Source organism: Bos taurus, chromosome 14 (genome assembly GCF_002263795.3).
Source record: "Bos taurus isolate L1 Dominette 01449 registration number 42190680 breed Hereford chromosome 14, ARS-UCD2.0, whole genome shotgun sequence".
Taxonomy (NCBI): Eukaryota; Metazoa; Chordata; class Mammalia; order Artiodactyla; family Bovidae; genus Bos; species Bos taurus.
Window position 1 is genome coordinate 2,478,414 of NC_037341.1, and position 24,796 is coordinate 2,503,209.

General features: G+C 58.9%; 2 protein-coding genes and 1 long non-coding RNA gene across 8 annotated transcripts in view; 1 reads left to right on the forward strand and 2 right to left on the reverse strand.

Annotated features, from left to right (window-relative positions):
• Positions 1-866: 866 nt before the first annotated feature.
• On the reverse strand, positions 867-6,685 carry C14H8orf90 (chromosome 14 C8orf90 homolog). The gene is made up of 2 exons (XM_059874405.1): positions 5,815-6,685; positions 867-1,385 (listed from the first exon to the last, which is right to left on the reverse strand). The coding sequence occupies exons 1-2, from the start codon at positions 5,879-5,881 to the stop codon at positions 910-912; spliced, it is 543 nt and encodes a 180-aa protein (XP_059730388.1). The 5' UTR covers positions 5,882-6,685; the 3' UTR covers positions 867-909.
• Positions 6,686-13,114: 6,429 nt separating this feature from the next.
• LOC132342170 (uncharacterized) lies at positions 13,115-13,952 on the reverse strand. Of its 2 annotated transcripts, none has more exons than XR_009490424.1 (2): positions 13,731-13,952; positions 13,115-13,251 (listed from the first exon to the last, which is right to left on the reverse strand). It is a non-coding gene; the product is annotated as an uncharacterized lncRNA (long non-coding RNA). The 2 variants fall into 2 exon arrangements; XR_009490425.1 differs by lacking the exon at positions 13,731-13,952 and adding an exon at positions 13,495-13,720.
• The window catches only part of LOC100298420 (maestro heat-like repeat family member 5), a 60,592-nt gene continuing 49,046 nt past the window's right edge, over positions 13,251-24,796 (forward strand). For all 5 annotated transcript variants that reach the window (XM_059874401.1, XM_059874402.1, XM_059874403.1 and 2 more), the window contains exons 1-5: positions 13,251-13,593; positions 18,758-18,939; positions 20,147-20,292; positions 20,902-21,030; positions 23,318-23,477. In XM_059874401.1, coding sequence (XP_059730384.1) covers positions 13,514-13,593; positions 18,758-18,939; positions 20,147-20,292; positions 20,902-21,030; positions 23,318-23,477 — 697 coding nt within the window. In that variant the 5' untranslated portion in view covers positions 13,251-13,513. The remainder of the gene's footprint in view (positions 13,594-18,757; positions 18,940-20,146; positions 20,293-20,901; positions 21,031-23,317; positions 23,478-24,796) is intronic.

The following is a 24,796-nucleotide window of genomic DNA, read 5'->3' on the forward strand; positions in this document are numbered from 1 at the left end:
TCTGTACTTGAGTAAGAAGGTGCCCTCCAGCCCCCTGCCTCCAGCCCCCTGCCTCCTGCACGCCTGGGATCCAAGCCCCCAACAAGAGGAAGGCTGGGCCTTGGCCGGCAGGTGGCAGGAGAAGGTCACCCGGGTCCTGCGTCCAGCGGCTCTGCCCAGCACCAGGAGCCCACGATAGACTGGCCTCTGCCAGAGCTTCTCACGTACAGAGGGAGACACCCAGGATGGAGGCCAGGCCAGCAACGGCCTCAGCTGATCTCTCAGCCCCATAAGAGGGGTGGGGTGGGAGTAGGGGGCAGGAGGACCCTCTTCTCTGCAGAGCCAGCACAGAGGGCCACTAGGAAAGCAGCAGCCTGGGAACTGGGCTCCCGGTGTGATGTTTGTGTCCTGGCACCTGTTTCCCCATCACATCCTCCCCGCCCCTCCCCCACCGTTCGCTCCAACTCCTGTGTCCCTTCCCTCCCCTCTCTCCATCCATGCCCCACCCCCGACCCTGATGCCCCTCTGTTCCAGAAGACGGGACCCCTGCTGAACTTGCAGTCACATGGGAACCAAGTCTCAGATGCTCCCGGGAGCGCTGGGACCCAGGGTCCTCACCTGCAGCATGGGGGTGCTAATGCCCACCAAGAGGCTGTGACGGGGTCCCAAAGGGCCATCCACCCCCGACTATCCCAGGTCCTCTCCCTGCCACAGCCGCTCCCGGCCTGGCCAGCCCATCCCGGCTGCCACTCCGACTTCCCGCCTTGATTCATTATCCACTTGGGACAAAGTGGACATCCCACACCACCGCGGACCCGGCCCCCGGGGATCTGCCTGGCACCAGATGCCCGCCCAGGTGTATCTGGCAAAGAGCCTCGGGGCGGGAGAAGCAGAGGCTCTGCACACTTTATTGACAATCTCGGGGCCGCGCTAGCCCAGCCGGGGGGCGCCCCCGCCGGGGGCGGCGGCCTCGGGCCCCGGGAAGGCGCTGCCCGCGGCGGCGGGCACGGGCGCCAGCAGCACCAGGCCGGGCCGGGGGCCAGCGCCCGCGTGCGCGTAGCTCAGCGCCAGCTGCTCCAGGCGCCGCTTGCGCAGCGCCGCCTGCGCCGTGCTGTGCAGGGGCCGCAGCAGCACGGGGGGCGGCGCGCCTGGGCCCCGCAGCAGGAAGTCGAAGCCCGTGCGGTCGTGCGGGTCGTAGAAGAGCGGCCCGCGGGCCGGGTCGGGCCCCGGCGGCCAGGCGAACGGGAAGGGCAGCGTGAAGTCCTCGGTGAGCACGCGGATGGCGAAGTCGTCCTCCTTGCCCAGCGCGCGGTAGGCCCGCCCGATGCCGCGGAAGTGCGCCTCCCACAGCTGCGCGTCCCCGCCGTAGATGTCCGGGAACGGATGCTCCTGGGGCGCAGCGGGGCCTGCAGGCAGGGATCGCGGAGCGGCCAGGGATAAGCGACTCCCGCAGCCGCCCGCAATGAGCCAGAGAAGCCAAGGCGGGCCACGTGGAGACAGAGAGGGGAGGGGTACCGGAGAGGGAGACTAATTTCCAGGGACAGCGCTAAGGAGCTGTGAGAGGCAGAAAGGCCCGGAGAGGTGTGTTAGAATATAGCCACTACATACTATTTGGGCGGAAAGTTCCAGAAGGGGAAGAGTCTCGATAGCCTGGCGGGGACCACGCAGAGCCTGCTGTGGACCTGGGGTCATCCCCAGAGAGCAGGGGTGACCTGACGACTCTTAGTGGAAAGTCGATCCTGGGCCTGGGCAGAGGATAGACCGCGGGGAAGGGGGAGGGGAGACAGAGCCAGGTGAGGGTGAATTCAAAGGAGGACTCAGCAGGCCGAGCATGGAGGGGCCAGAGCCGGCCTGTGTCAACAGATGGAGGGAGGGGGGAGCCCTGCCTGGGCACAGGGATCAGGGGCCGACCGGCTTGACCGTCTTCACCAGGGAGAAGGATCCGGTTGGAAGCTGGGCTGGTGCTGTGTCTGTGGGACACCCCCCTCCCTCCTCACTCCAGGAGCACATTCCAGGAGAAATGGGGACGTGTCTGATCGCTGGCTCACACATGGATTCCCAGGAGGCAGGGGTCTGGTGAAATCCAAGAGTCTGCTCTCAGATATCACGTGTGTATGGAGGCAGCACTGTGCCCCTGGTTGGGGGCCTCTGCACCCATGAGGCCCATCCATCCATGGCCCCAGCCAGCATCCCAAGCCACCACTCCAAGCCCACACCTTCTGTGAGCTGCTAGGAGAGACCCTTCCCCCCGCTGCCTCCTTGCTTCCTTCAGCAAAGTGCTTAGCTCTGGGGGTCCTGAACTCAACAGTGCAACCATGGGCCCTCCCTGGGTATAGATAAGCCTCTGGGACACAGGACCAACTGGGCAGCTCCTTGGAGACAAGGCAGGACTCAGGGGGAGGGCCTGAGAGGAGGTGATGGATGAACCCATACAAGGCTCTGACCGTGAGTTCTCAGGTCCTCACCCCGCACCCCTGTGAGGGGCGACAGCACTCAGACTGTTTTCCTGGTGAGAATGCAGACCCAGAGAGACCCGCCCTGAACTGATGGCCGCAGGAGCGTTCCACCGTGCCACACCCTCCTGCTAGGAGCCCCTGGACAATGACTCCCCTCCCTTTGTAAGTGCCCTGGGGCATCTGCTGTGTGCCAGGCTCCGCCACAGCTGTGTACAACACACACTCGGCTTCTCCCAGGCCAGGGACAGGAGCCAGCAGACCTGGGTAAGAGGTCCTTCCTTCACCTGGGAGAGCCTGGTCTGGGTTCTGGATTCCCTGAGCCTCAGTTTCCCCATCTGAAAAATGGAAACAGTCAAGCCTGTTCTGCCATCCTTGTGGATGAGGTTATGAACTTTTGTGAACCTCTTTGTCAGTGGGAAGTGCCTTCCTAGCTCAGCACCATAGCAGTTGCTTCCAGAGCCACAGACCCAGGTAGGAGAGGTGGTGGACCAGCTCTGAGCAGGGTGTGAGGCCAGAGGGGCTGGCTCAGGGCCCAGTGCACTCAGCACCTTGGACAGCTCTGAGGCAGCCCTGCAGGGGCCTCAGGTTCGATGGGCAGCATGGAGGTGCCCCCACCCCGGGCAGCCTGTCCTGTCCACCAGGACGCCTCCTCCCTGAAGGCCTCCAGGGTGAGTGGCCGGAGGCACAGCACCACACTGATGTCCACACCACTGGCCCGGCCTCACACTTAGTACCAACAGGCGGGTGGGCTGTGGAGAGGCTTTGGGGTGTTGCTATGGGCCAGGGGTGAGGAAAGTGTGGAGAAGAGGGAAGGGCCCCGGGCTGGGGGTGGGGCAGGAGAGGACTGAACACCCCTGACTGGCATTTAGCCAGCTGGGTCTGGTGTTTGCGGAGCAGACAGGTGAGGGGTGAGGGCTGCCACGCAGACCACAAGGCAGCCAGGGCAGCGATCCAGGGCAGAGGGGCTGGGGCTCAGCAGAGAGAAGTGCTGGTTCTACATGTGTCTCGAAGATGGAGCCTATAGGCTCTGCCGATGGAGGGGCTGGTGGGGGAAAGGGAGGGGAGCAAAGGGAAGACACACGGTTTCTGGCCTGAGCCACTGGACGAAAGGAAGCCCCATGTACTAAGAGGAGCAACCTGGGGCTAGGCTCAAGAGTCTAATTCTGGACCCACGATGCCTTCAGACAGACTGGGGAAGAGGTGGAGAGCAGAGTTAGCTAGAGTCTGGGCTTGAGGTAGGGGGGCTCCAGGCTGAAGACAGACAGACAGACTCCTGAGCAATGATGGCATTTAAAGTCTGGTGGTCCAGTAGTTAGGACCCATGCTCTCACTGCCGCAGAACTAGAGGTGACTGTGAGAATAGAGAGGGAGAAGCCTGAGAAGCCGGCCTGGGCCCCCAGCTTCCCCAGGTCAGGGAGAGGAGGTGGAGCGGCAGTGATGTGAGAGGAGAAGGGGAGCCTGGGGCTCTGGGAGTCAGTGGGGAGGGAGTCCTGAGCCCTGAGCTGCCCCTTCGAATACACTGCATGTAAGCCTCTCAGTCGTGTCTGACTCTGTGCCACCCCATGGACTATACCCACCAGGTTCCTCTGTCCATGGGATTCTCCAGGCTAGAATACTGGAGTGCGTTGCCATGCCCTCCTCCAGGGGATCTTCACAATCCAGCGATCAAACCCGCGTCTCCTATGTCTCCTGCATTGGCAGGTGGGTTCTTTACCACTAGCACGACTTGGGAAGCCCCTGAGCTGCCGATGGGTCACGTCAAAGGGCACCTGAGAACTGACCTCGGGTTCAGCAGCGTGGAGGTCACCCCCGACCCTGACCAGAGCTGCTGTGGCCAAGTCCAGGAAGGAGGGGCTGGGTCCACTGCGTTCCAGAGCAAACGGGAGGGAAAGACGGGGAGGCAGCATGTATAAATAACCTTTTCCAGGATTTTTGCTAAAAATGGGGAGCAGAGAAATAGGGCGGTAGCTACAAGGGAAGTGGGGTCAGGAGACAGGATGTATAGCTTTGTGCTTTTATGTTGGTGAGAAAGATCTCGTAAAGAGAAAATGTCAGAATGCAGGAGAGGAGGCTGGAGAGGTGCTGGAGTGATGGCCGTGGGCAGGAGGCCAGGCTGGGCCTCGGCTGGGGAGGGGGTGGTTCATGCAGGGGGCAGGCGGGGGAGCACGGGGCCCGCGGGCCCAGGTGCAGGTGGGTGGCCGCCGTGCCCAGAGCCTGTGGGGGTCCTCTTTCTCCGTGAGAGTGGGAGCAAGGCCAGCAGCTGAGTGTGCAGAGGGAGAGGAGGGTGGGCGCTGGGAGCGGGGGTGCGAGGCGGTTGCTGGGAGAGAGGAGGGGCTGGACGGGAGGAGGGATGCCGTGGGACCCTGGCACAGAGCACCCCCTGCAGCTCACCACCAGGAATGTAATGGGAGCATCAGCCTGGTTGAGTTGATCCCGAGCTGTGCGGGTGCCCGCAAGGAGTAGGCAGAGAGCTGGGGCGGGGGGTGCCATCAAACGAGAGCGGGCCCAGGGCAGGAGGGTGTGGTGCGGGTGTGATGATCGAGAGCTGGACGGGGGCGTCGGGGTTGGGGGGACAGGGCGGGGAGGAGGAGGAACCGGCTGCAAACAGCGGACTACGGTTCTGCCCACAGAGTGCTGGAGTCCTGGCCCCCAGATCAGGGTCAGCGCCAGAATGCAGTTTGGATGCTGGCAAGGCACGACCACCGCATGGGTGGCTGGGGGCCACGTTTCTCAGAGAGGCGTCTGGGGGGCTGAGGGGCCAGGAGAAGGGAGAGATCGCCCATGCGATGGCAGCAGATTTCAAGACAGGGTCAGCGTCCCGGCCCCAAAATCCCCGGGAGGCTAAGAGCCCTCCCCGCGTGGGCAGTGGGTGTGTACCTCCTTCAGTTATTGCTGACCACGTGGCATGTGGGGTCTAGTTCCCTGACCAGGGATAGAACGCACACCCCCTGCATTGGGAGCGCAGACTCTTAGCCACTGGTCCACCAGGGAAGTCCAAGAGTTTGTACTTCTGAGGACCTGGGACTCGCCCTGGGCTTTTAGGGAGGTGGGAGAGGGGGCCGGAGAATGAACTGGAAGGGCTTGGAGGAGTGAGGAGGACCCTGGCCCACGTCCCAGCTCAGGGTCCAGGGGCTGCAGGACAACAGAAAGGAGAACTGTCAGGAGATGGGGTGCTCGCCCCCACCCTGCCCTGCCCTGCTGTGTGACCCTGGGGAAACCCCCCAGGAAGAGGTGGGGTGCCCTGCCCTGCCCTGCTGTGTGACCCTGGGGAAACCCCCCAGGAAGAAGTGTGGGCGCTGCCTTCTCTCCCACATTCTCAGAGCCCAGCTGCCACAAGCACCCACTTCTCCTCCATCCCAACCCCCTCCACATGTCTCACCTGGAGTGGCTACAGGACACGGGGGCAGACCTGCCGGGCTGGGGTCCCCGGAACAGGGGGAAGCCATGTCAGCAGCCTGGGGTCAGGCTTGTTTACCTGGCTGCCCAGGAGACTGGGGGAGGGGCCTTCTGGGGAGGAGAGAACCTTGCATTTAAAGTGACCCCACCCGGAAGTGCCCTAGGGCTGGGGGGGAAGGGTCAGCAGGCACGGGGGGCCTCTCCCCTGACCCGCCATGGCTCACCTGGCCCTTCTCAGGAGCCGTGGGGACCCTACCCTGGTGCTCGGAGACCTCCATCCTCACCCCAGTGACCCACCCGGGCTAATCCCTCCCTGCTGGCTCTGAACCTTGGAGCCTGGCAAGGGGCTGGACAGCCTCCAGCTCTCCTCTGGAAGCCCTGGGGAGCGTGTTTTAGTTCCACTAACAAAACGACGGGGGCAGCACAGGACACACAGAATCGCCCTGTGTTCCTCAAGCTGGCGAGAGAGGAGCGCACGGCTCCCTCCTATTTATCCCGTGTGAGCCCCCAGCCCAGCTCCTGACGCACAACGGCCAGGTGCTCTGGGCACAGGCACCTGGGGACCAGTTCCTCCATCAGGGAGACCCGGGTCCCGAGTGCCGGTGGCGGCCCTGAGAAGCGGTGACCCAGAGCCCAGGTGGCGCTAGTGGTAAAGAGGTAAAGAGTGGTAGAGTCCTCCTGCCAATGCAGGGGCCACAAGAGACGCGGGCTGGATCCCTGGGTGGGGAAGATCCCCTGGAGTAGGAACTGGCAACCTGCTCCAGTGTTCTTGCCTGGGAAATCCCATGGACAGGGGAGCCTGCCGGGCTACAGTCCACGAGGTCACAAAGAGTCTGGCACAGCTGAGCACACACACAGAGCCCTGCCTGGCACTCTCTGCCTCCCACCCACCAGTGTGTCTGGAGCCCCTGGCCAGGAAGGCACTCTCACGGAGAAAGAGGACCCCGCAGGCCCCGTGCTCCCCGCCTGCTTCCCAGGGTCCTGTGGGACCTTCCACACGGGCCACCAGACTCCAGCTCTCAGGGCAGACGTCGTACCAGCTCAGCCCAGCCCGGTGACCCTGGACGGCCGCTTGCTATCCGCATGGTGGGGACAACGCAGGAGAAAAACCAGACGCTGACCTTCTATAAATGGTCACTGAACACTGTGGACAAGACAGGCCTGTCAGTTGCCACTCAAGCCCTGCGTAATAGGGTAACCCCCAAACCATGGTAACAGAGAGCAACTTCAATAAGGTGGTGCAGGCCAACGGTCCAGGCCCACCTGCCGCCATCCAGCCCGTCCCAGGCTCCAGGGCAGGCCAGGCTCCTTCCAGCTGTGGCTCCGCCCCTTGAGGCGTGGTCTCATCCACTGTCGTTCCAGCTCCTTCTCAACCAGGAAGAGGAGGGTGGAGGACCCTCTCCGGCCAGCAGTTTCCCTGGTAGCTCAGCTGGTAAAGATTCCCCCTTCAACGCGGGAGACCCCAGTTCAATTCCTGGGTCAGGAAGATCCCCCGGAGAAGGGATAGGCTACCCACTCCCACTCCAGTAGCCTCGGGCTTCCCTGGTAGCTCGGATGGTAAAGAATCTGCCTGCAGTGCAGGAGACCTGGGTTCGATACCTGGGTCGGGAAGATCCCATGGAAGAGGGCATGGCAACGCACTCCACTATTCTTGCCTGGAGAAGCCCCAAAACAGAGGAACCTGGCAGGCTGCAGCCAGAACCTGGTGACCGTGGGGTCGCAAACAGTTGGACACGACTAAGCAACTAAGCACAGAAACTGTACACTTCACTTCTCAAGTGCCAGGGCGAGAATCAAGTCGCCTGGTTGCTCTTGGCTGCAAGGGAGGCTGGGGAATGTAGTCGCAGCTGGGCGGCCGGGTGCTCAGCATTGGAAGGGACAGCTGCTGGCCGGCCTGCCTCCATGTTTAGGACAGACCCAGTGCGCGCAGTCTGGTCTCCCCTGGAAGAGTTGTATTGCTTCCTAGTGCTGCTGCGACAATCACCACAACGTCAGTGGTTTAAAACAGCATCACTGGGATGTAGTCAAGGGCCATGCCACCCCCACGGCTCCCAGGAGAACCGGCCCCTCCCTCTCCCTGCTCCTGGGGGCTGCCCACCCCGCCCAACCCCCACCCCCTCCCCTGTGGGCACACGGCCTCCTCCTCTTGTGTCTGTGATAAAGCTCCCCCTACCCTTCTCTATAAGGATGCACGTGGTTGCTTTAAGGGACCACCCAGATAATCCAGATAATCTCCCCATCAGAGGATTCTTAACTTAATCACAGCCACGAAGCCCTTTTTTTTTTGCCATATAAGGTAGCAATTACAGGTTCCCAGGATTGGAACAGAGCTCTCTTTGGGAGGCCATTATTCAGCCTAGCTCCAGGCCCTAAGGAACGATTTGAGGACAGGACTTGACCCCAGGGCATGTGGTAGGGACAGAGGGAGGCGGGTGATTCAGGGTGATTCAGGTTAAGTGGTCATCTCCGGGAGCCGCTGGGGCTCAGCGCCCCCGCGTGAGCCTGTCTGAAGGTGAGGGCCCAGTCACCCACCCACCCTATCAGTCATGAGTTAAGCACTGCTCCCCCGGAGAGGTGATGCCCTGAATCTCCCACCAGCGGCCAGAGAGCCCTTCAGACAAAGAAACATGGGCTGGCATGGAGCTCCCGGGACAGGAAGAGCCCAGCGCATGGGAGTGCGGCAGACCCATAGTTCCCCAGCCCCCGCCTCAGGGAGCTCACAGCCTAACTGCACAGAGGGTAAAGGTCAAATCCAGGAAACAGACACCCGTTGGGATGAGGATGAGAGAGGAAACTCTCAGGGACCCGTGGGGTGGCAACGGTAGGGGTGACCCCCGGAGACCATCGCGTGGTCAAGGTCAGCCTCTTGGAGAAATGACACGGACACTGAGAGCCGAGATGGGACGTCACGTAGAGGGAGGGAAGGAGGGTCTGAGGACGGGCCCCTGCAGACACCCTGTGGCGGCAACGAGCACAGTAACCCGGAGATGAGAAACTGCCCCAGGGGCCAGGCAGCTGCTGAACAGTGAGTCGCGGGAGGGGCACCGGAGGGGCACCGAGGGACAATGGGGGCCTCCTGCAGCCTGGGGTCCCGACCCGAGCGTTTGTGCCTCCTCCATCTCCACTGCCACCTCCCTTCTCAGCAGCTCTCCCCCCCCCCCACCCGCCGGCCCCCACTGCACAGAGGGACGGGCAGAGCGAGGGGGCCAGGCTGAGTGTGACGTGGGCACAGGCTGCTGGCTGCGGGCAGGGCACCCGCAGCCCAGGCTCCCCACATAATCCCCTCCTGGCGCTGCACCGCCTCTTGGTTATTTTTAAAATCTCATTTTCAGAAAGTGGAGAAGAAAACCTCTTTCTTTGGACTTTTCCCCCCTTTTTTTTTTCTGTGAAAGATTAGGAGAGGGGTGTGGAGGGAGGAGAGAGCCTGGAAGAGCGGGAGGCACCTCTGGCAGCGCGCCCGCTTGGGGGCCAGGGTCTCTGCTGACTGCCCCCGCACCGCTGCGGCCCTAGAGACACAAGGCGGGACCCCTCCTTGGGCAGCCAGGTCTCAGCTGCTGCCTTTGCCCAGTGGGCGCATTGTCGGTGCCGACTTTATACTGGAGCACAGCAGGGTGGTGGCTCTGGGTGTCCACCCTCATGGGGTGCAGGGCCTGTGGGGAGAAAGGGCCAACAGAGATCCACCCCCGGGCTGGGAGGCTGGGGGAGGGGCAGGAACTGCCTGGAGCAGGGCCGGGTGGAGGGCAGGGAGGGTTCTAGAGGCGAGGACTGCATGCATGGGCAGAGCCTGGTGAGCCTGGGTGGCTGGCAGGGGCTGACCTCAGGGACCAGGGAACCAGAGGGCCCGTCAGGCAGGTACCCTCACTGATGCCCCACAGGACACTCCGCAGGGGAGGACCTCCCTGAGCCAGGAAGGCCTGGAGCCCGGGACTGGACTCCCAGCTCTGCTCCTGAGGCTGGGCCAGCTGTCTGCCAGCCTGCTAAGTCGCTCCCAGCTCTAACCCTATGGACTGAAACCCACCAGGCTCCTCTGTCCATGGGATTCTCCAGGCAAGGAGACTGGAGTGGGTTGCCATTTCCTCCTCCAGGGGATCTTCCCGACGCAGGGGTCGAACCCGCATCTCCTGCACTGGGGTCCCCAAGGGCGAATAGGAGAGTGCGGGATTTTCTTTAGGAAAGCAGGGGTGTGGAGGGGAGGAGGTGACTCCGGGTGAGGACCAGACCGCGCGGGCGGTTATGGCTGCAGGCGCAGAGACGGGCCTTGCGGGGGGAGAGACCGGGCTCAGCTCTTGATGCAGTGGGGATTTACAGCCAAGGAGCAGGGCGGAGGGGGTGGGGGCAGTCAGTGGATGGAAAATACCTAGCAGGAGGTATCAGGAGTAGGGAGAGTCTAGCTAGATCCACCTACCAGGGTTCTCACTGGAGGCAGGCCGGGTGCTCACACCTCACCTGGGAGAGAGCAGAGGATGAGGACCCTGAACAGAGGCAGGAGGCGCGGGGCAGGGGACAAGGAAGGGGGGGTTGTTCTTGCTAGAACTGCACTTCATGAGGAAGAGCAAGGATGGACCCAGGAGAAGGTTCCGGAGCCCGGCTAAAGTTTGATCCAGCAAAGACTCTTTGTCAAGGGCATTCCAGGAGGAAGGCATTGCAGAGCCTCAGAGGGCTGGCCTGGCTGCGACTGGGAACTGAGGGGGCTGGGGTGGGCATGGAGGGGGACAGAAAGAAGCAGCCTGGGTAGCAGAGCAGGGGCTGGGCTGCTGGGCCCTGGGTCAGGCCGGTCCTCTCTGGGGCAGTAGCAGCAGCCTCCTCCCCAAAGGGTCCAGGCTGGAGCCCGCGAGCCAGAGTGTGCCAGGGGCCTGGGCGGTGGGATGCCGAGGCCCCCTCCCCACCGACTTGCCGTCTGTGCTCAGGAGGGCTGTGGCCCCGGGCGAGCCCATCTCTGCAGAACGCCCGGCCGGCCCGCCCCTCGGGTCCCCCGCCTCGAGTCCTGCCTGGGCCCGCAGCGCCATCTGCCGGCGGGACGGGAAGGCTCGGGCGGAACTGGCCTGAGGCCCCTGGGGAGGGACGGGTATCCTGCGGAGGCGGGTGTGCGATGGTTCACAGGCCTCGTGCTCACCCTGGAGTGAGCTCTGAGGGCCTGGTTTTGAACCTGGCTCCACTGTTGGCTGCTGTGTGACCTCCAGCCAGTTCCTGACCCTCTCTGAGCATCATCCCGATCACAGGGAGGTGAGCACACCCGGCCTCCAGATTACTATGAAAAGTGGCCATGAGGCTGGGAGCCCACACGCGGCAGAGGTGGTCCACCCCGGCGCTGAAGGTGCTCCCCAGCCGGGGACCTGCAGCCCTGACATCTCACCGTTTTCAAACATGGTAAAGGGTAGCATGAGATGGACAAGGATCAGACCCCAGGTCTCAGTGTCCCCTGGGGCTGGCACCTGTCCTCACAGGAGGCTCATCCACTCCCACCCTAACATCCGGCCCTCCTTGGACCCTGCAGGAACAGGAGTCCCCCCCGCCCCCAACGTCGCCGCAAGCAGCTCATCCATTGTCCATCTGGGGCTTGCTGGAAAGTTCTGTGGAAAACCTGCCTCCCTGTAATCCAGGTACATTCCAAGAGCCCAGAAGGCCCACTGGGAAGTTCTGGGGCCAGGACCCAGGAACCGACCCCTGCCTCCGGCTCATCCCCTTGGGGGCCGGCCTCTCTCTGTACCCTGCTTTCTCCTCCCTTCTGCCTGGAGCCCTAAGGAGGGGAGGGCAGCTATAGAGAACCCCAACCCAAGGCTTCCCTCTTGGCCCCAATTCCAGATTCCTAAGGGGAGGACCTGCTTGGCCCACCTTGCCCGGTCAGCCTGGTCGATGTCCAGCAATGGCTCACCAAAAAAGAAGGAGCCAAAGGCCCTGACTTGCAGCATTGCCCACGACCATGGTGTAAAGGCTCCCACACGGCTGGTCCCTGGCTGCCCCTGTGATAGATGGCATACAGAGTCTGGCAGAGATGCACGATACCGCCCCGTGACAGACAGAGACACATAAATAACCTCTAGGACACGGGTGACAGTAAAATAGATGCAATTAGCAAGAAGTGATGGGCTTGGGGCACTTATTATGTCTGTGTTTATTAGCGTCCCTTCCGTTGTGGGCTTCTAAGGTGGTATTTAACAAGTAACCCTCAACTTGCTGAGCGTTTAAGCACTGATCACACAAGTCTGTAGGCCACCAGACAGAGTGGCTACAGGGAGCCCCCCTGGAGGCGTGGGGGCCCAGCCCTGAGAAGGGTCACTGTCGACACCTGTTCTGGGCGCTTTGTGGGATCCAGTCTCCCAGGGACCCTCCTTCATGATTCATGGACCCAGCTTTCAGCAGTCCCTCTCACGGTGCTGAAGGATGGGCGAGGGCGAACCGGGCGACGAACAGGACTGTCCCACGTGCTCCCATCAGAGTGAGCTAAGCCAAAGGCTTGGGGAAGACCCCATCCCCCAGCTGCCTGGACGAGCAGGACCCTTCCCCTCCTCATTCTCAGCCTCAGGCTCCTCCCCACACAGGGTGCGTATCCAGGAGCCCCATCTCATGGGACATCCTGAAGTTCTGCTGCAGTTAGCCCTGGTGCGGCTGCCCACCGAGTCGGACAGCCATCCTGTGTTGGGCACCCATCTCTTACCAAGCCCCTTTCGAGGAAAAGTGATTCAAGTCTCAGAACCAGCTGGGGAGGGGGCATCATCAGCTCCTGTTTCTAAAGAGGTCACAGCCTCGGAAAGGTCACCTGCCTGGCAGAGCCAGAGAGGCGGGGCTGACCCCCGGAGCAACTGCAACGCCCCCAAGGCCTCGCGGTAGGCGGTTGCTATCTGTTGACTCTCTGGCTTCCTGCACATGGCCAGGGTCCCACACGTGTGTGTCTCCAGGATGCAGGGGCTGCAGGCACAGCACAGCTGCCAGGACTCCTCGAGATCAGGGCCGGCTGGGCTGGGGGTGGGCCGCCCACCAGCAGGTCCAGACACCAACCGTCCGCTGCCTGGGGCCTCCTCGCCCCTCCACACGGGAGGACCCTGGGGCCTCTGGCAGCGGAGTCTGCTGACAAGCGTCCCTGTTGGGAGCCCTGGTCTGTCTTCGGGACCCAGCTCCCTTGTAGCCACGCAATTGGACCAGGGGACAACGAGCAGGCAGCCCACTGCGGACCCGCCCAGAGGGCTTCCACCGGGAGGCCATTCAGTCCCAGCTCTGCTGCTTCCGGACGGAGCACACAGTAAGTTACCCGTCGCTGTGGAACAAACAACCGCAGACTCAGGGACTTAAGACCGCGCGTTTACTGCCTTGCTGCCCCTTGGGTCGGGAATCCAGGCGGGCTTTAGCTGGGCCTCCTGCCTCGGGGGGTCTCCAGGGTGCAGCAGCGTGTCAGCCGGATCCACAGGTGTCCAGAAGGAGACAACTAAGAACCAGAGGTGGAGGGGCACGCTGAGGGCATAGGTGTACACGCGCACGCGCACACACACACACACACGGGCTGTGCCCAGGACACAGTGTTCGATTCCACAGCCCTGTCTTTGGCAAGGTGCGGTGGGTGCTGCAAGCATTGTGACCTCAGGGGTGAGGTCAGGGCTGGCTGGGGCGGGGGAGGGGGAGCCCAGAGATAGAGCTGCTCGGCCGGGCATGAGGAGAGAGTGGGCAGTACCTCCAGACGGCACCCCAACATGGACGCGCAGCATTCAGAAAAGCCACACAGCCACGCCAGCACAGACAGGACCTCCTCAGCCAGGTCCCAGAACCCCAGGTCAGCCCAGTGCCGGGCAGGGGCCCCCTGCAGGGCAGGGCAGCAAGGGGTGGACCCCCAGAGCCTGGGCCCGGGACGGAGGGGTCCTACAGCATGCCAGCAGCCCCCTGGAGTGGGAGTTGGGGGTGGACACTGACCTCACAGCCCTCAATGTGGTGGAGAGGAGGCTGGGGGGCGGCAGGGCGGGGCGATTGGGTGCAGGGAGAGAGGTGGTCTCGAGTTCCAGCATGGCCTTTGCCGTCACATCACCTGTAGCTGCCGATGCTTGTGGGGACCAGCGGTGTGAGATGGAGTGGACAGATGGACAGACAGTGGGCATGCTGTCCCTCTGCTGCCCGGAACCTCCACCTCGTCGAGAGGGCGCAGCAGCCTGTTTCCTAAGAGACTTGAGGGACGTGCACAAAGGGGAGGCCCTCTGTGGCCTTTGTCGTCCGGGGTCCCTGTGCCCCAGGTGGGCACAAGGGCAGCTCTGCCTCCTGAGTCCAGCGGCAGGTCGGAAGCTGCGTGGGGACTGGGACACGTTGGCTCTCCAGGCTGTCCCTGAGGGGGTTCCCAGGTGAGGTTCTTGCCTGTGCTTCCGTGGTCGGGTCTCCCTGAGGGAGCCGCCCGATCCGCCTCAGAACACAGCTCTTCTGTTCTGCACCGTCGCTTCTGCCCGCGTGCTCAGGCCGGTCTCCCCTCTGCCGCATCCCGCCTCACGTCTAGGGTGAGAAAACGCTCCCCCTGCAGCTGTCTGCTAACTGCGTTCCTATTCTCCTGTCTTTTAAAATACACTCAATCCTGGTCGCCGCGGGACTGGGAGGCAGGTTTGGGGTGAGACACAGATCTCGCTGGTGGCTGTGGTCAACCCTGCCAAGGCCCCTCCAGGGTGCAGGGGGGGCCAGGCTCGGTGTGAAAGGCTGAGCCCTCCAGGAGCAGCACGGGAGTGGCTGGTTTTCTGAGAGGCCATAGGAAGGAGCGGGCTTCCCAGGTAGCCCTCGTGGGTAAAGAACCCACCTGCCGATGGAGGAGACTTAAGAGGTTCGATCCCTGGGTCAGGAAGATCCCCTGGAGGAGGGCATGGCAACCCACTCCAGTATTCTTGCCTGGAGAATCCCATGGACAGAGGAGCCTGGAGGGCTGCAGTCAATAGGGTCACAGAGAGTCAGCCACAACTGAGAGACTGAGTACGCACATAGGAAGGGGGGCCTTCCAGGAGGGGCGGTGTGTGTACTGAGCCCCAGTGGTCACATCTCTGGGATGCAAGCTTTGGAGTCGGATCCGGTCTGAATGGACGCTCTCCTGCAGAGGCTGTGTGTCCTGGGATGGGTCGCTGAGCCTCTCTGTGTCTCAGCACCTCGTGGGGTTGGTGTGAGGACATGGCATCTGACACAGGCCCATCCTCGTTGGCAGCGGTGGGGGCGCTGGTGAGGTGGGTGGTGGGCCAAGTACAGCCGGGAGAATCCCCTGCTGACCACAGTCACTGGTCCCCAGAGAGGCAGACGGTGGGGAGGGGCAGAGGGAGCTCAGGCTGGATGTGGCCAGGGAAGGGGAAGGCCCCACACTCCAGGCAGGAAGGCCAGCTGGGAGGGGAGCTGAAGGTAGCAGCTCCAGGTGGCCGGGAGGACGGTCCCGCTGTCCAGGGCTGACCTTGGCTCCTCCCAGGAGCACACCCCCAGCAGCATCCACTCACTCGGTCAGTCACTGGGCCTTCGCCCAGGCCCTTCCCTGGGACATGTGGGGGACCCAGAGAGAGATAGCCAGCGCACCTCCAGGGGGACTGGGAAGGAAAAGGCCCAGGGGTTGGTCAGTGGAGCCGCCAGGGTTCCTGTGAGTTCAGTGGGAGCCAAGGAGGGCCATCAGTCATCAGGGAGCCAGGGGACACACCCCCTACTCTAGGATGCACTGACCATGGCGAGCAGGCTGAAGGCGACTTCATGTGGCCCCCACAAGGGGTCGAGGAGGACGGGGAGGGGAAGGACACACGCTCTGGGCAGACAGAAGAGCGGAGGCCCAAGGTCAGCCAGAAGGGCTCAGGCAACTGACCCGGTGTGGAGGCTGCAGAGGACAGACCGCCAGGATCCCAGTGAGCTGGAAGGGCTGGACCCAGAAGAGCCCAGCAGGGCTGATGGCTGCTCTGGACACATCACTCTACTGTTCTTTCCACAAACGTTTGCTGAGTCCCTGCGAGGAGTGCCAGGCATGGTTCCAGGTGTTGGGGACACAGCTGGAAACAAGACATGAAGAGCCCTGTCTCCTGGCTTGCATTCTGGTGGGGGAGACAGCAATAAACACCAGACAGGGCCCAGAGAATCATACAGTGTTACAAGCTGGAAAGCGGCGTGGGAGGAAATCGACCGGTCAGTGTGGGGCGAGGGTCAGATTTTAAAGAAGCTCATAGAGAAAAATACAACTGAGCAAAGAAGTGAAGTGGGGGTGAGGGGCTGAGCCGAGCAGCGCTCTGGAGGGAGGGTTTCACCAAATAGGAACAGCCAGTGCAGAGGTCCTGAGGTAGAAGTGTGCCGGCGGGTTCAGAAGTAGCGGGAGCCCTCTGCACCTAGGGTGGGTGGAGTGAGCAAGAAAAAGCCAGAAAAAGGGACTTCCCTGGCGCTCCAGAAGTTAAGACTCCGAGCTTCCACCGCAGGGGGCATGGGCTCCATCCCTGGTTGAGGAAATAAGATCCTGAAAGCACCAAAGATCCTGCATGCCACGGGGCATGGCCAAAAAGTGAAAAGTAAATAAATATTTAAGAAAAAAGAAATAGTAGAAGGAAATGAGATGGGGGGGTCATTTTTGTTCTTATTTCTTTTGTTCTTGGTTTGTTTTTTTTAGCTATGTTGTTGTTCAGTAGCTAAAGTATTTCTTATTTAAATGCAGTAAAATTCACCCCTGTTAGTGTCCAGTTCTACAAGTTTTTTCTTAATTAATTCAATTTTCTGGGGGCCATACTGCACGGCATGTGGGATCTTAGTTCCCTGACCAGGGATCGAAACTTCGCCCCCTGCAGTGGAAGTCCCAGTTCTAGACTGGGACTCATCGAGAGTCCCAAACTCTTACAGTGGTGCAGCCACGACCACACACAAGCTATGAAACGGCTCCATGCCCCCCTGCAAATTCCCCGTGCCCCTTCTCGTAATCAATCCTCCAGCAACCCCGCTATCCCCAGAAACTAGTGATCTGTTTTCTGCCTGTATAGTTTCACCTTTTCAGAATGTCACAAAAATGGGACAAGGCCGCACGTCGCTTTGGGGGTCTGGTTTCTTTCACACAGCATAACGCATGTAAGCCTCCTCCATGTGGCCTCCTCCATCAGTCACTCCTCTCGTTACCACTGAGTAGTATTTCTGTGGGTCCTGAAATAAAATGCAGTTTTTGGTGCATTCACCAGTCGAAGGACATTTGGATTTTTTCTGTTTGGGGTTATTATAAGCCACGGTAAACATCTGTGTACAGATTCTTGTGTGACGTTGTCATTTCACTTCGGTTAATGCCTGGGAGTAGAACAGCTGAGTTGGATGGTAAATGTAGGTCTTACTTTCCAAGAAAATACCAAACTACCCTCCACGCTGGGTGTACCATTTTGCATTTCCGTGGGCAATGATGGAAACTCTAGTTACTCTGTCTTCTCACCAGCACTTGGTATTTTCTGGTTTTTCTTTTCTCCATTCAGGTAGATGTGTATTGATATCCCACTGGGGTTTTAATTTATTTCCCCCATGGGGAATGGTGTGGAGCAGTTTTTATGGGCTTATTTGCCATCTGCTTTTCTCCTTTTGTGGAATGTCATTTGAATCTTTTTACCTGTATTTTCTTAGGTTGGTTGTGTTTTGTTCGTAAGGTATTTGTATATTTCAGGCACAGTCTTTTATCACGTATGTGATTTGCAAATTACTCCTCCAAGTCCAAAGCTTATCTTTTCATTTGTTGTAGCTGTCTTTCAAAAAGCAGAAATTCTTAATTTTGGTGAACTTATTTATCAATTTTTTATTTTATGGATGGTACCTTTGGTGTCATATACGGGACTGCTTTGTGCAACTCAGGATCACAGAGATTTACTCCTAAATGTTCTTCTAAAAGTTTTAGAATTTTAGGCTTTACTTTAAGTCTGTGATCAATTTTGAGTTAATTTATGTTTGTGAAAGTGATGTCGCTCAGTCGTGTCCGACTCTTTGCGATCCCATGGACTGTAGTCTACCAGGCTTCTCTGTCCATGGGATTCTCCAGGCAAGTGTACTGGAGTGGGTTGCCATTTCCTTCTCTAGGGGACCCTCCTGACCCAGGGATCGAACCCAGGTCTCCTGCATTGCAGGCAGATTCTTTACCCTCTGAGCAACCAGGGAAGCCCTAACCCTATGTTTATAGTGAGATAACTTTATGTTTGTAGTGAGATATAAATTGGGGTTTATTTTTTACATGTGTTTATCCAGTTATTGCAGCACCATTTATTGAAGAGACTGTCCTTTCTTAATTGAATTGCTTTTGTTGCACCTTTACCATAACACACGTGGGTCTTTTTCTAGGCTCTATAGTTTGCTCCATTTGTTTATATTTCTGTGCTTTCATCAATATCACACTGCACTGATTACTGTAACTTTATTACAAACCTCCAAATCAGCAGTGTCAGTGCTCCAATTCTTCTCTCAAAGTTACTTGGCTATCTTCATTCCTTTACTTTTCCATATAAATTTTAGAAACAATTTGTTGGCTACTACAAAAAAAAATGCTTCTGGGATTTTGATGAAAATTGCATTGAATATTTAGAGAAATTTAGAGAAAATAGACAACAATGTTGAGTCTTCCAATCTGTGAACATGGTGCATCGCTCCATTTATTAAAGTCTTTATGTCTTTCAACAGTATTTTATATTTTACAGTATATAGATCTTACAATTATTTGATACATTTATACCTAAACATCTCATGATTTTTAGTGCTACTGTTTATAGTACCTTTTTATTTTAATTCCCAGTTCATTGCTGGTACCTAGAAACGTGACTGATTTTTGTACGCTGACTTTATATTTGCCAATTTGCCGAATTCACTTTTTTGTTCTGGTAGGGTGTTTTTTAGATTCTTTGGAATTTTCTAGTTAGATAATACCATCCTCTCGGCCTCTCCAGCACCTCCCTCCGTAAACACACGGGGCCATTCAGATGCATACACCCAAGGCCTCTTTTCCCTTTCAGAATCTCCTCCCACATCTCTGAATTCACAAAGAACCAGTCCTACATGACGGTACCTCAGAATTCTGCCCGTGGGGACAGACAGAGGCACCCCACCACCATCCTGCTCTGCAAGTCACAGAGCAGCCAGGCCGCCCTGATGCCCAAAGAGCACACGGCATTCATCGAGGAAGCCTACAGTGCAGGTGACCCCTGGCCCCGGGACTCGGTCCCAGCAGACCCCATCAGTCCCTCCACCTGAGGAAGTCCCGGGAACGAGGCCCAGAGCAAGCCCACTCTCCAGGACCTTGGGGTGTCAAGAGGCGTGGATCTGGTGCAGCTTTCAGCAGGGCCTCCTGCGCATCCTCTTTGGCCTCCTCACACCTCCTGAGACACCATCGGAAGCCCCAGATGCCCTCTCTCAGCCCTTCCCTCCACACTCCTCCAACACCTTTCACACCCTAGAACCTCAACTCACACCTGGCCCTCTCACTGGAATGCTTATCCCCTCCTTCAAAGGATGACCTGCCTTCATCCTCGTAGGCAAAGCTAAAATGCCATCCTCTCTGGGAAGCCAGTCCTGACTGCCTTTCTGTCTTAGGATTCATCACCCCTCCACTCTCTGTGTGCCCAGGGCCTTTTAGACAACTTCCCCACAGAAAGTCCGCTGATACTGGGTAGGGCTCTCCTGGGCTGGAGGCTCCTTCAGAACAGAGCCGGGCCCTGACTCCCCTTGGAGCCACGCACATAGTCTTACAATAAAAGAACACCACTGAATGTTGGGTGACTGGATGGAGGATGAAGCGGTGAGGAAAGAACAGATGGAGGGATGGAGGGATGAATGCTTAATTTATCAACAGATAAATTAAGGGTGGGTGGATGGGTAGATGAATTTTTAAATGGGTGAATGGTGAGTAGATGGATGGATAGATGGATTTAGGAATGGAAGGTCGGATGGACCGAAGGTGGATAGATGGATAAATTTATTCATGGATGGACTGATGAATGAGCATAAGGATGAGCAGGCAGGTGGGTGGACCGGTGGATTGATGGATAGAAAGACATGGATAAATGGGTGCATGGACAGATCGACGGACACATGGATGACAGACGAATGGGTAAATGGATGGGTGAAAAGGAGTGAACCGATGAATGGATCGAGTACTGCACGAGCGAGTGAGAATGCATTCCCTGCTTGCTTTCTTGCTTCTGATCTTCCCTTGAACCTCAGAAGGACGGGCAGAGCGGTTAGGAGCCCCAGGATCGCCCAGTGTGTCCCCAGCCGAGCCCCGACCCGCCCCGCCCCGCCCCTGCCCACCCAGCCCACCCCGCCCCGCCCCTCCCCTGCCCGCCCAGCCCTGCGGGTGCACCGTGGCCCCCACGGCGCACCCACCCTCACTCCTTCTACCTCAGCCATCTGCTTCAAGCTGCTCCGGGACCTCAGTGGTTCAGACTCCCTCCACCTGAGATATATCATCAAGAAAATCAAGAGCATGGCGCACGGGGCCCCCAACCTGGTGCTAGAAACCATCCACGACTACTTTGTAAACAACCAGCAGGTGGGAGCTGTTAGGGCTCTTCAGGGCGGGCGTGGGGAGGGGAGGGCAGGGCTAGACCCAAAGCAGGTTCAGACCTTGGTTCCTCCGGACAGCAGAGCCATGATTTGGGGCAAGTCAGTCTCCCCATGTGTCCAGCGAGCCAGCAGGGTGTGGGTGGAAACTAGACCAACATGTGTGGATCATCCTCTGAACAGTCTCTATAGACTATCATGATTCTCAGAGATGAGAACGCTGAAACTTAGAGGAGGGAAGTAATTTGCCTAAAGTCACAGGGGAGGGATGATTGGGTGGATGATTAGGGTTAAGCTCTATCTGGATTTTTTAATGAATGGATAGATAAAAGAATAAATGGATGAACTGGTAGAATGCTCTTTAGACCCCCTGGTAGTTACCTGAGGATGGGGACAAGTGTTTATTCATCTGTGTCTGCAGAACCTAGTTCAGGGCTGTTCACAGCGGTGTTGCTGCATGGATGACCAAATGTGTCCACTATGCTATCTCCTCGCTGGCCTCTTTACGCGCCGCCCCCTAACTGCTGCTCCCACGGCGACTCCCCACTTAATCAGACCCAACTTGTCCCTGAGCCTGTGTCCACCCTGCCACCCACAGATCTCCACCCGGCACAAGTTCCGGCTCTTCCACGTCCTAGGGGCAGTCATTGGAGCCACTGAGTCCCTGGAGGAGACCTGGGAGAAGTCCTTCATGCAGCTGGCCCTGGAGAACATGACCAGATCCACGGTGAGTCTCCCCCACCACCCACCCCCAGCAAATAGGCCATTCCACAAAGGCTTCTGAGGTGCAGGCAGCTGCCCCGGGGACCCAGAGAATGCCGGGAATGCCCAGCCTTGTGGCTGACCAAGCGATCCTGCCCATTTTCTCATTTTCTTACCACCAGCCCCTTCAGAGGGACAGCCTCATGCACTCACTTTACAGCAGAGAAAGGTGAGTCTCAGAGAGTTCTTGGCTGATCTGTGCGTCCCACCCGCTCCCCAGGCAGTACCTCAGCCCTTGGCTGCCTGGCTCTGGGTCCCCGCCTATTGAAGACCACAGGCTTGGACCTGGACCGCACATCCTCCAGCAGGTGGGGGCAGGCGCTTCTCTGGGTGCACAAACTGGTCCAGGACTCACAGGGAGAGCAAGTGCCTCCTGGCGCCTCCATCCTGCATGACGCCCAGCACATGCCTGGCTCCATTTTAGCCTCTGCTGTGTGGTCCTGCATCCTTTCAGTCCAGCTGCTTGGGTCCTTTGCTTCTGGAAGACGCTTCCCTGATTCCCCAGGACATCGTCCCCTGTGTTGCTCTGTACTAGGCTTCAGGAACGCCTGACTCTCAGACCCAGAGCTCTCCATAGTTCCCCATACTCTCATCCCACCTCTCTTTTTCCACCTCTCTGTCCTTCATTCTCCTCTCTGAGGAGCCATCATCTTCCAAATCTTTGACTGCATTTTCTATGCATATCCATGAGCCTTTAACTTTCAAGAGATCTTGGTCTTTGTCCTCAGAAAGTTCCCATTTCATCCTGTTAATAGCTTCACAGATGCAGTGTCTTCTCTTATCTCTCAGGATATTAAAGGGACTGTTTTGCTTCCAGTTTTCTCTCTCTGTTTGGCCTCTCTTTCCTCTGAGTAGCTTTTCTCTGGGTTTCATCAGGTTTGTGGTTGTGGCTATGGTTTTGATCCCTCCCATATCCATGGCCTTCTCTGTGTGGCCATCTGCCTGTGCTCAGGAGCTGCTGAGGTGCTCTGGGCACACAGGTGGGTGATGAGATTGGGGGTCCACCACAGAGTTACGAGGTGAGCCCTCTACTGTCCTCCACATGTCCCTTGTCCCCATATCAGCACCTCAGTGACGTTCCTCTCGGGCCATCCAGATCTCCCAGGGAAGACCTGATCTGGGGCTCAGCCCCGCGTAGCAGAGTGGAGAACCTGACCCAGGAAGTGTCTGTCCCCTGCACTCGCAGGCCTGGCCTCCCCCGCCAGAGACCCTCAGCCTGGCCTCTCCAGAGACCCTGTGGGTGTGCAGGGTGGGGATCTGGGCGCTTGACTACTTTGCACACAATCCACCCTCTCCCCGGCCTCCCTAGCTGTAAGCATCTGGGAGACACATGCCCCAGGATTTCTACCAGACCATGTGTGGTGTCGGTGGAGGCCGGTTCTCAGCTTGCCCTACCTCCAGCTTAGGGCTCAGCCCAGTTACCTCACCCAGAGGGGTGGCTATCACCCTCGGTAAAACCCTCCTAAATGTAGAGTACTTGAGGTCTTTTCCTGAAAGAGCAAAATCAGATTCAACCCACCATCTTAACAAGAATCCTTCATAATCACCCTTTCAACAAATCATAAATGATATAACGATTTCACTTGATGACTCAGACAGCACTGAGAAAAGCCCTGGGTGTGGCAACACAGCGCCGGACAGTCTGAGGCTGCCCCTCGAGTAGAGCATGGTGGGCCTGGCTGGGGTGCAGGGAGGGTGAAGGGGCTGGCCAGCTGGGCCTCTGCCCCCGAGACGCTGACACTGACTCCTCAGGCCAGAGATCTCGGGACCGAAGCAGAGACTCTGTTTCTGAATCCCTGATGGTTAAGACTCCAAGGCTGTGATGTTGTCCTAAGCTCTCAGGAGTTCCGGAAAGAGGTGACATCAAGTAGAGCCTTCAGGATGCATGTCTAGAGTGTAGGTGTTGGAGCGAGCTTTCAAAATGGACTAGCGTTTGGATAGACAGGACGAGTGGGCACTGTGTTCCAGGTGGGAGACACAGCATATGTGCAAAGGCTCAGCAGCACGGATAATGACGATGGGTTTCTGGACCAGGAAGAGGCCCAGGGATGTGGACATTCACGTGTGATCCTGAGCCCTGGGGACGAGCCTCACCTTCACCCGCCCGCTCTGCGAGTTGGGCTTCCTCAGCCTCAGTTTTCCATCCAAAACCTGGGTTGACAGTAGCTGTCTTGCCCACCAAACCAGACCCTGTGTGTGAGATGTCAAGGCTCCATCTGACCACCCACTCTTCCTTTCTGCCCCCCGCCCAGGAGCTGGAGGAGGCCTACCAGGACGCGGCCAGCAACGTGCTGGTGGCCATCTGCAGGCACTCGTGGCAGGTGGTGGCCCGGCACCTGGAGACTGAGGTCCTGTCGGGCGTCTTCCCGCACCGCAGTATCTTCTACGTGATGGGCATCATGACCTCTGATGGTATGTCCTGCCCGCGGGGCCTGGGCCCAGCCACCCTCTGTCCGCAGGCTAGCAGGGGGCGGGGCAGGCCGTGAAGAGAGCAGGAGGGGGCCGGCAGGGCTGCTGACCTGTGGGACACACTCGGGACTGAGCATCAGCTGCACAACAGGGAAGCCAGCCAGACGGCCCCAAGCTGCGGCCCGGACACCCCCACGGCATCTGTGCTGCCCGTCTCGACGAGGCCACGCTCCTGCACTCAGCATTTCAGCTGCCCACCTGGACACAACCAGGGCAGAGCAAGGAGGTTCCAGGAGGAAGGGCTGCCCTGCCGTGGTCTGTTGGTTCCCAGCAGACAGACAGGCCGAGCTCACAGAGACTGTGCAACAGGCCTGGGCACCCAGCTGCATGTCACAGGCCCGGGAGGTCCATATTTCTGTGCCTCCTCTGTAGCTGCTGCCTCTGAGCCACTGGAAGGGCCACCTTGGATAGTGGGGGGTCTCTGAGGACCCCTGGGGAGGACTCATGTGGGGAGGTCTTACCAGGATGAGGCTCAGCTAACACTCTTTGAGTTCCTGTCATGTGCCCGGCTCTGCCATCACAAGCTCACAGCCTCACCAGGGAGGCAAACTCCACCTCTCATTCATTCATTCACAAGCATGAGCTGAGCTCACTGCTGCCCAGCTGTGGGGGTACTTCTGCCCTGGTGGCCATCAGGGAGGACTTCCCAGAGGAGGCAGCCAACTCTGAGCCATGCCTTGCATGCCATGAGTAGGGGTTGGAGGAGGAAATGGTGTGAGCACACCCCGGGGCCTTAGGGAGGAGCTAGTCAACAGCCTCAGCCCGAGAGTTGAGGTAGGGGGAGAAATGGGTGTGGCGGTTCTGCTGTCTCCAGGGCGACCCAGAGGGGAGGCCTCAGAGGCTGTGCTTGGGAAGAAGGCTGGGAGGAGGCAGGCGTTAGCTTGGCTCGGCTTTGCACCCCTCCCCTGGAGCTGACAGGCTGGGTGGAGGTCCCTCTGTGCCTTGGGTCACCTCTGAGATCCCCCCAGAGCATTCCCTGAAGTGGCCCCTCTTTCTGAGGTTGGGTTTCCAGCCTCAAGCATAAAGGCTTTCCAGCGCCCCAGTGTGCCCTTCCCTGGGCTTTGTTTTCCCACTGTTGAGGAGACCCAAGCACGTCCCAGGGGACCATGCCCAGAGGGAGCCCTCTGTACCACTGTCTGAGCCTGAGGCCCAGAGAGGGAAGTTAACCCACCTGAGGTCACACAGGATGGATGGCAGGACCACGACTCCAGCCCAGCGCTCTGGACACCCAAGTCCAGCTCACTATCCTTGGAGCTCACCTC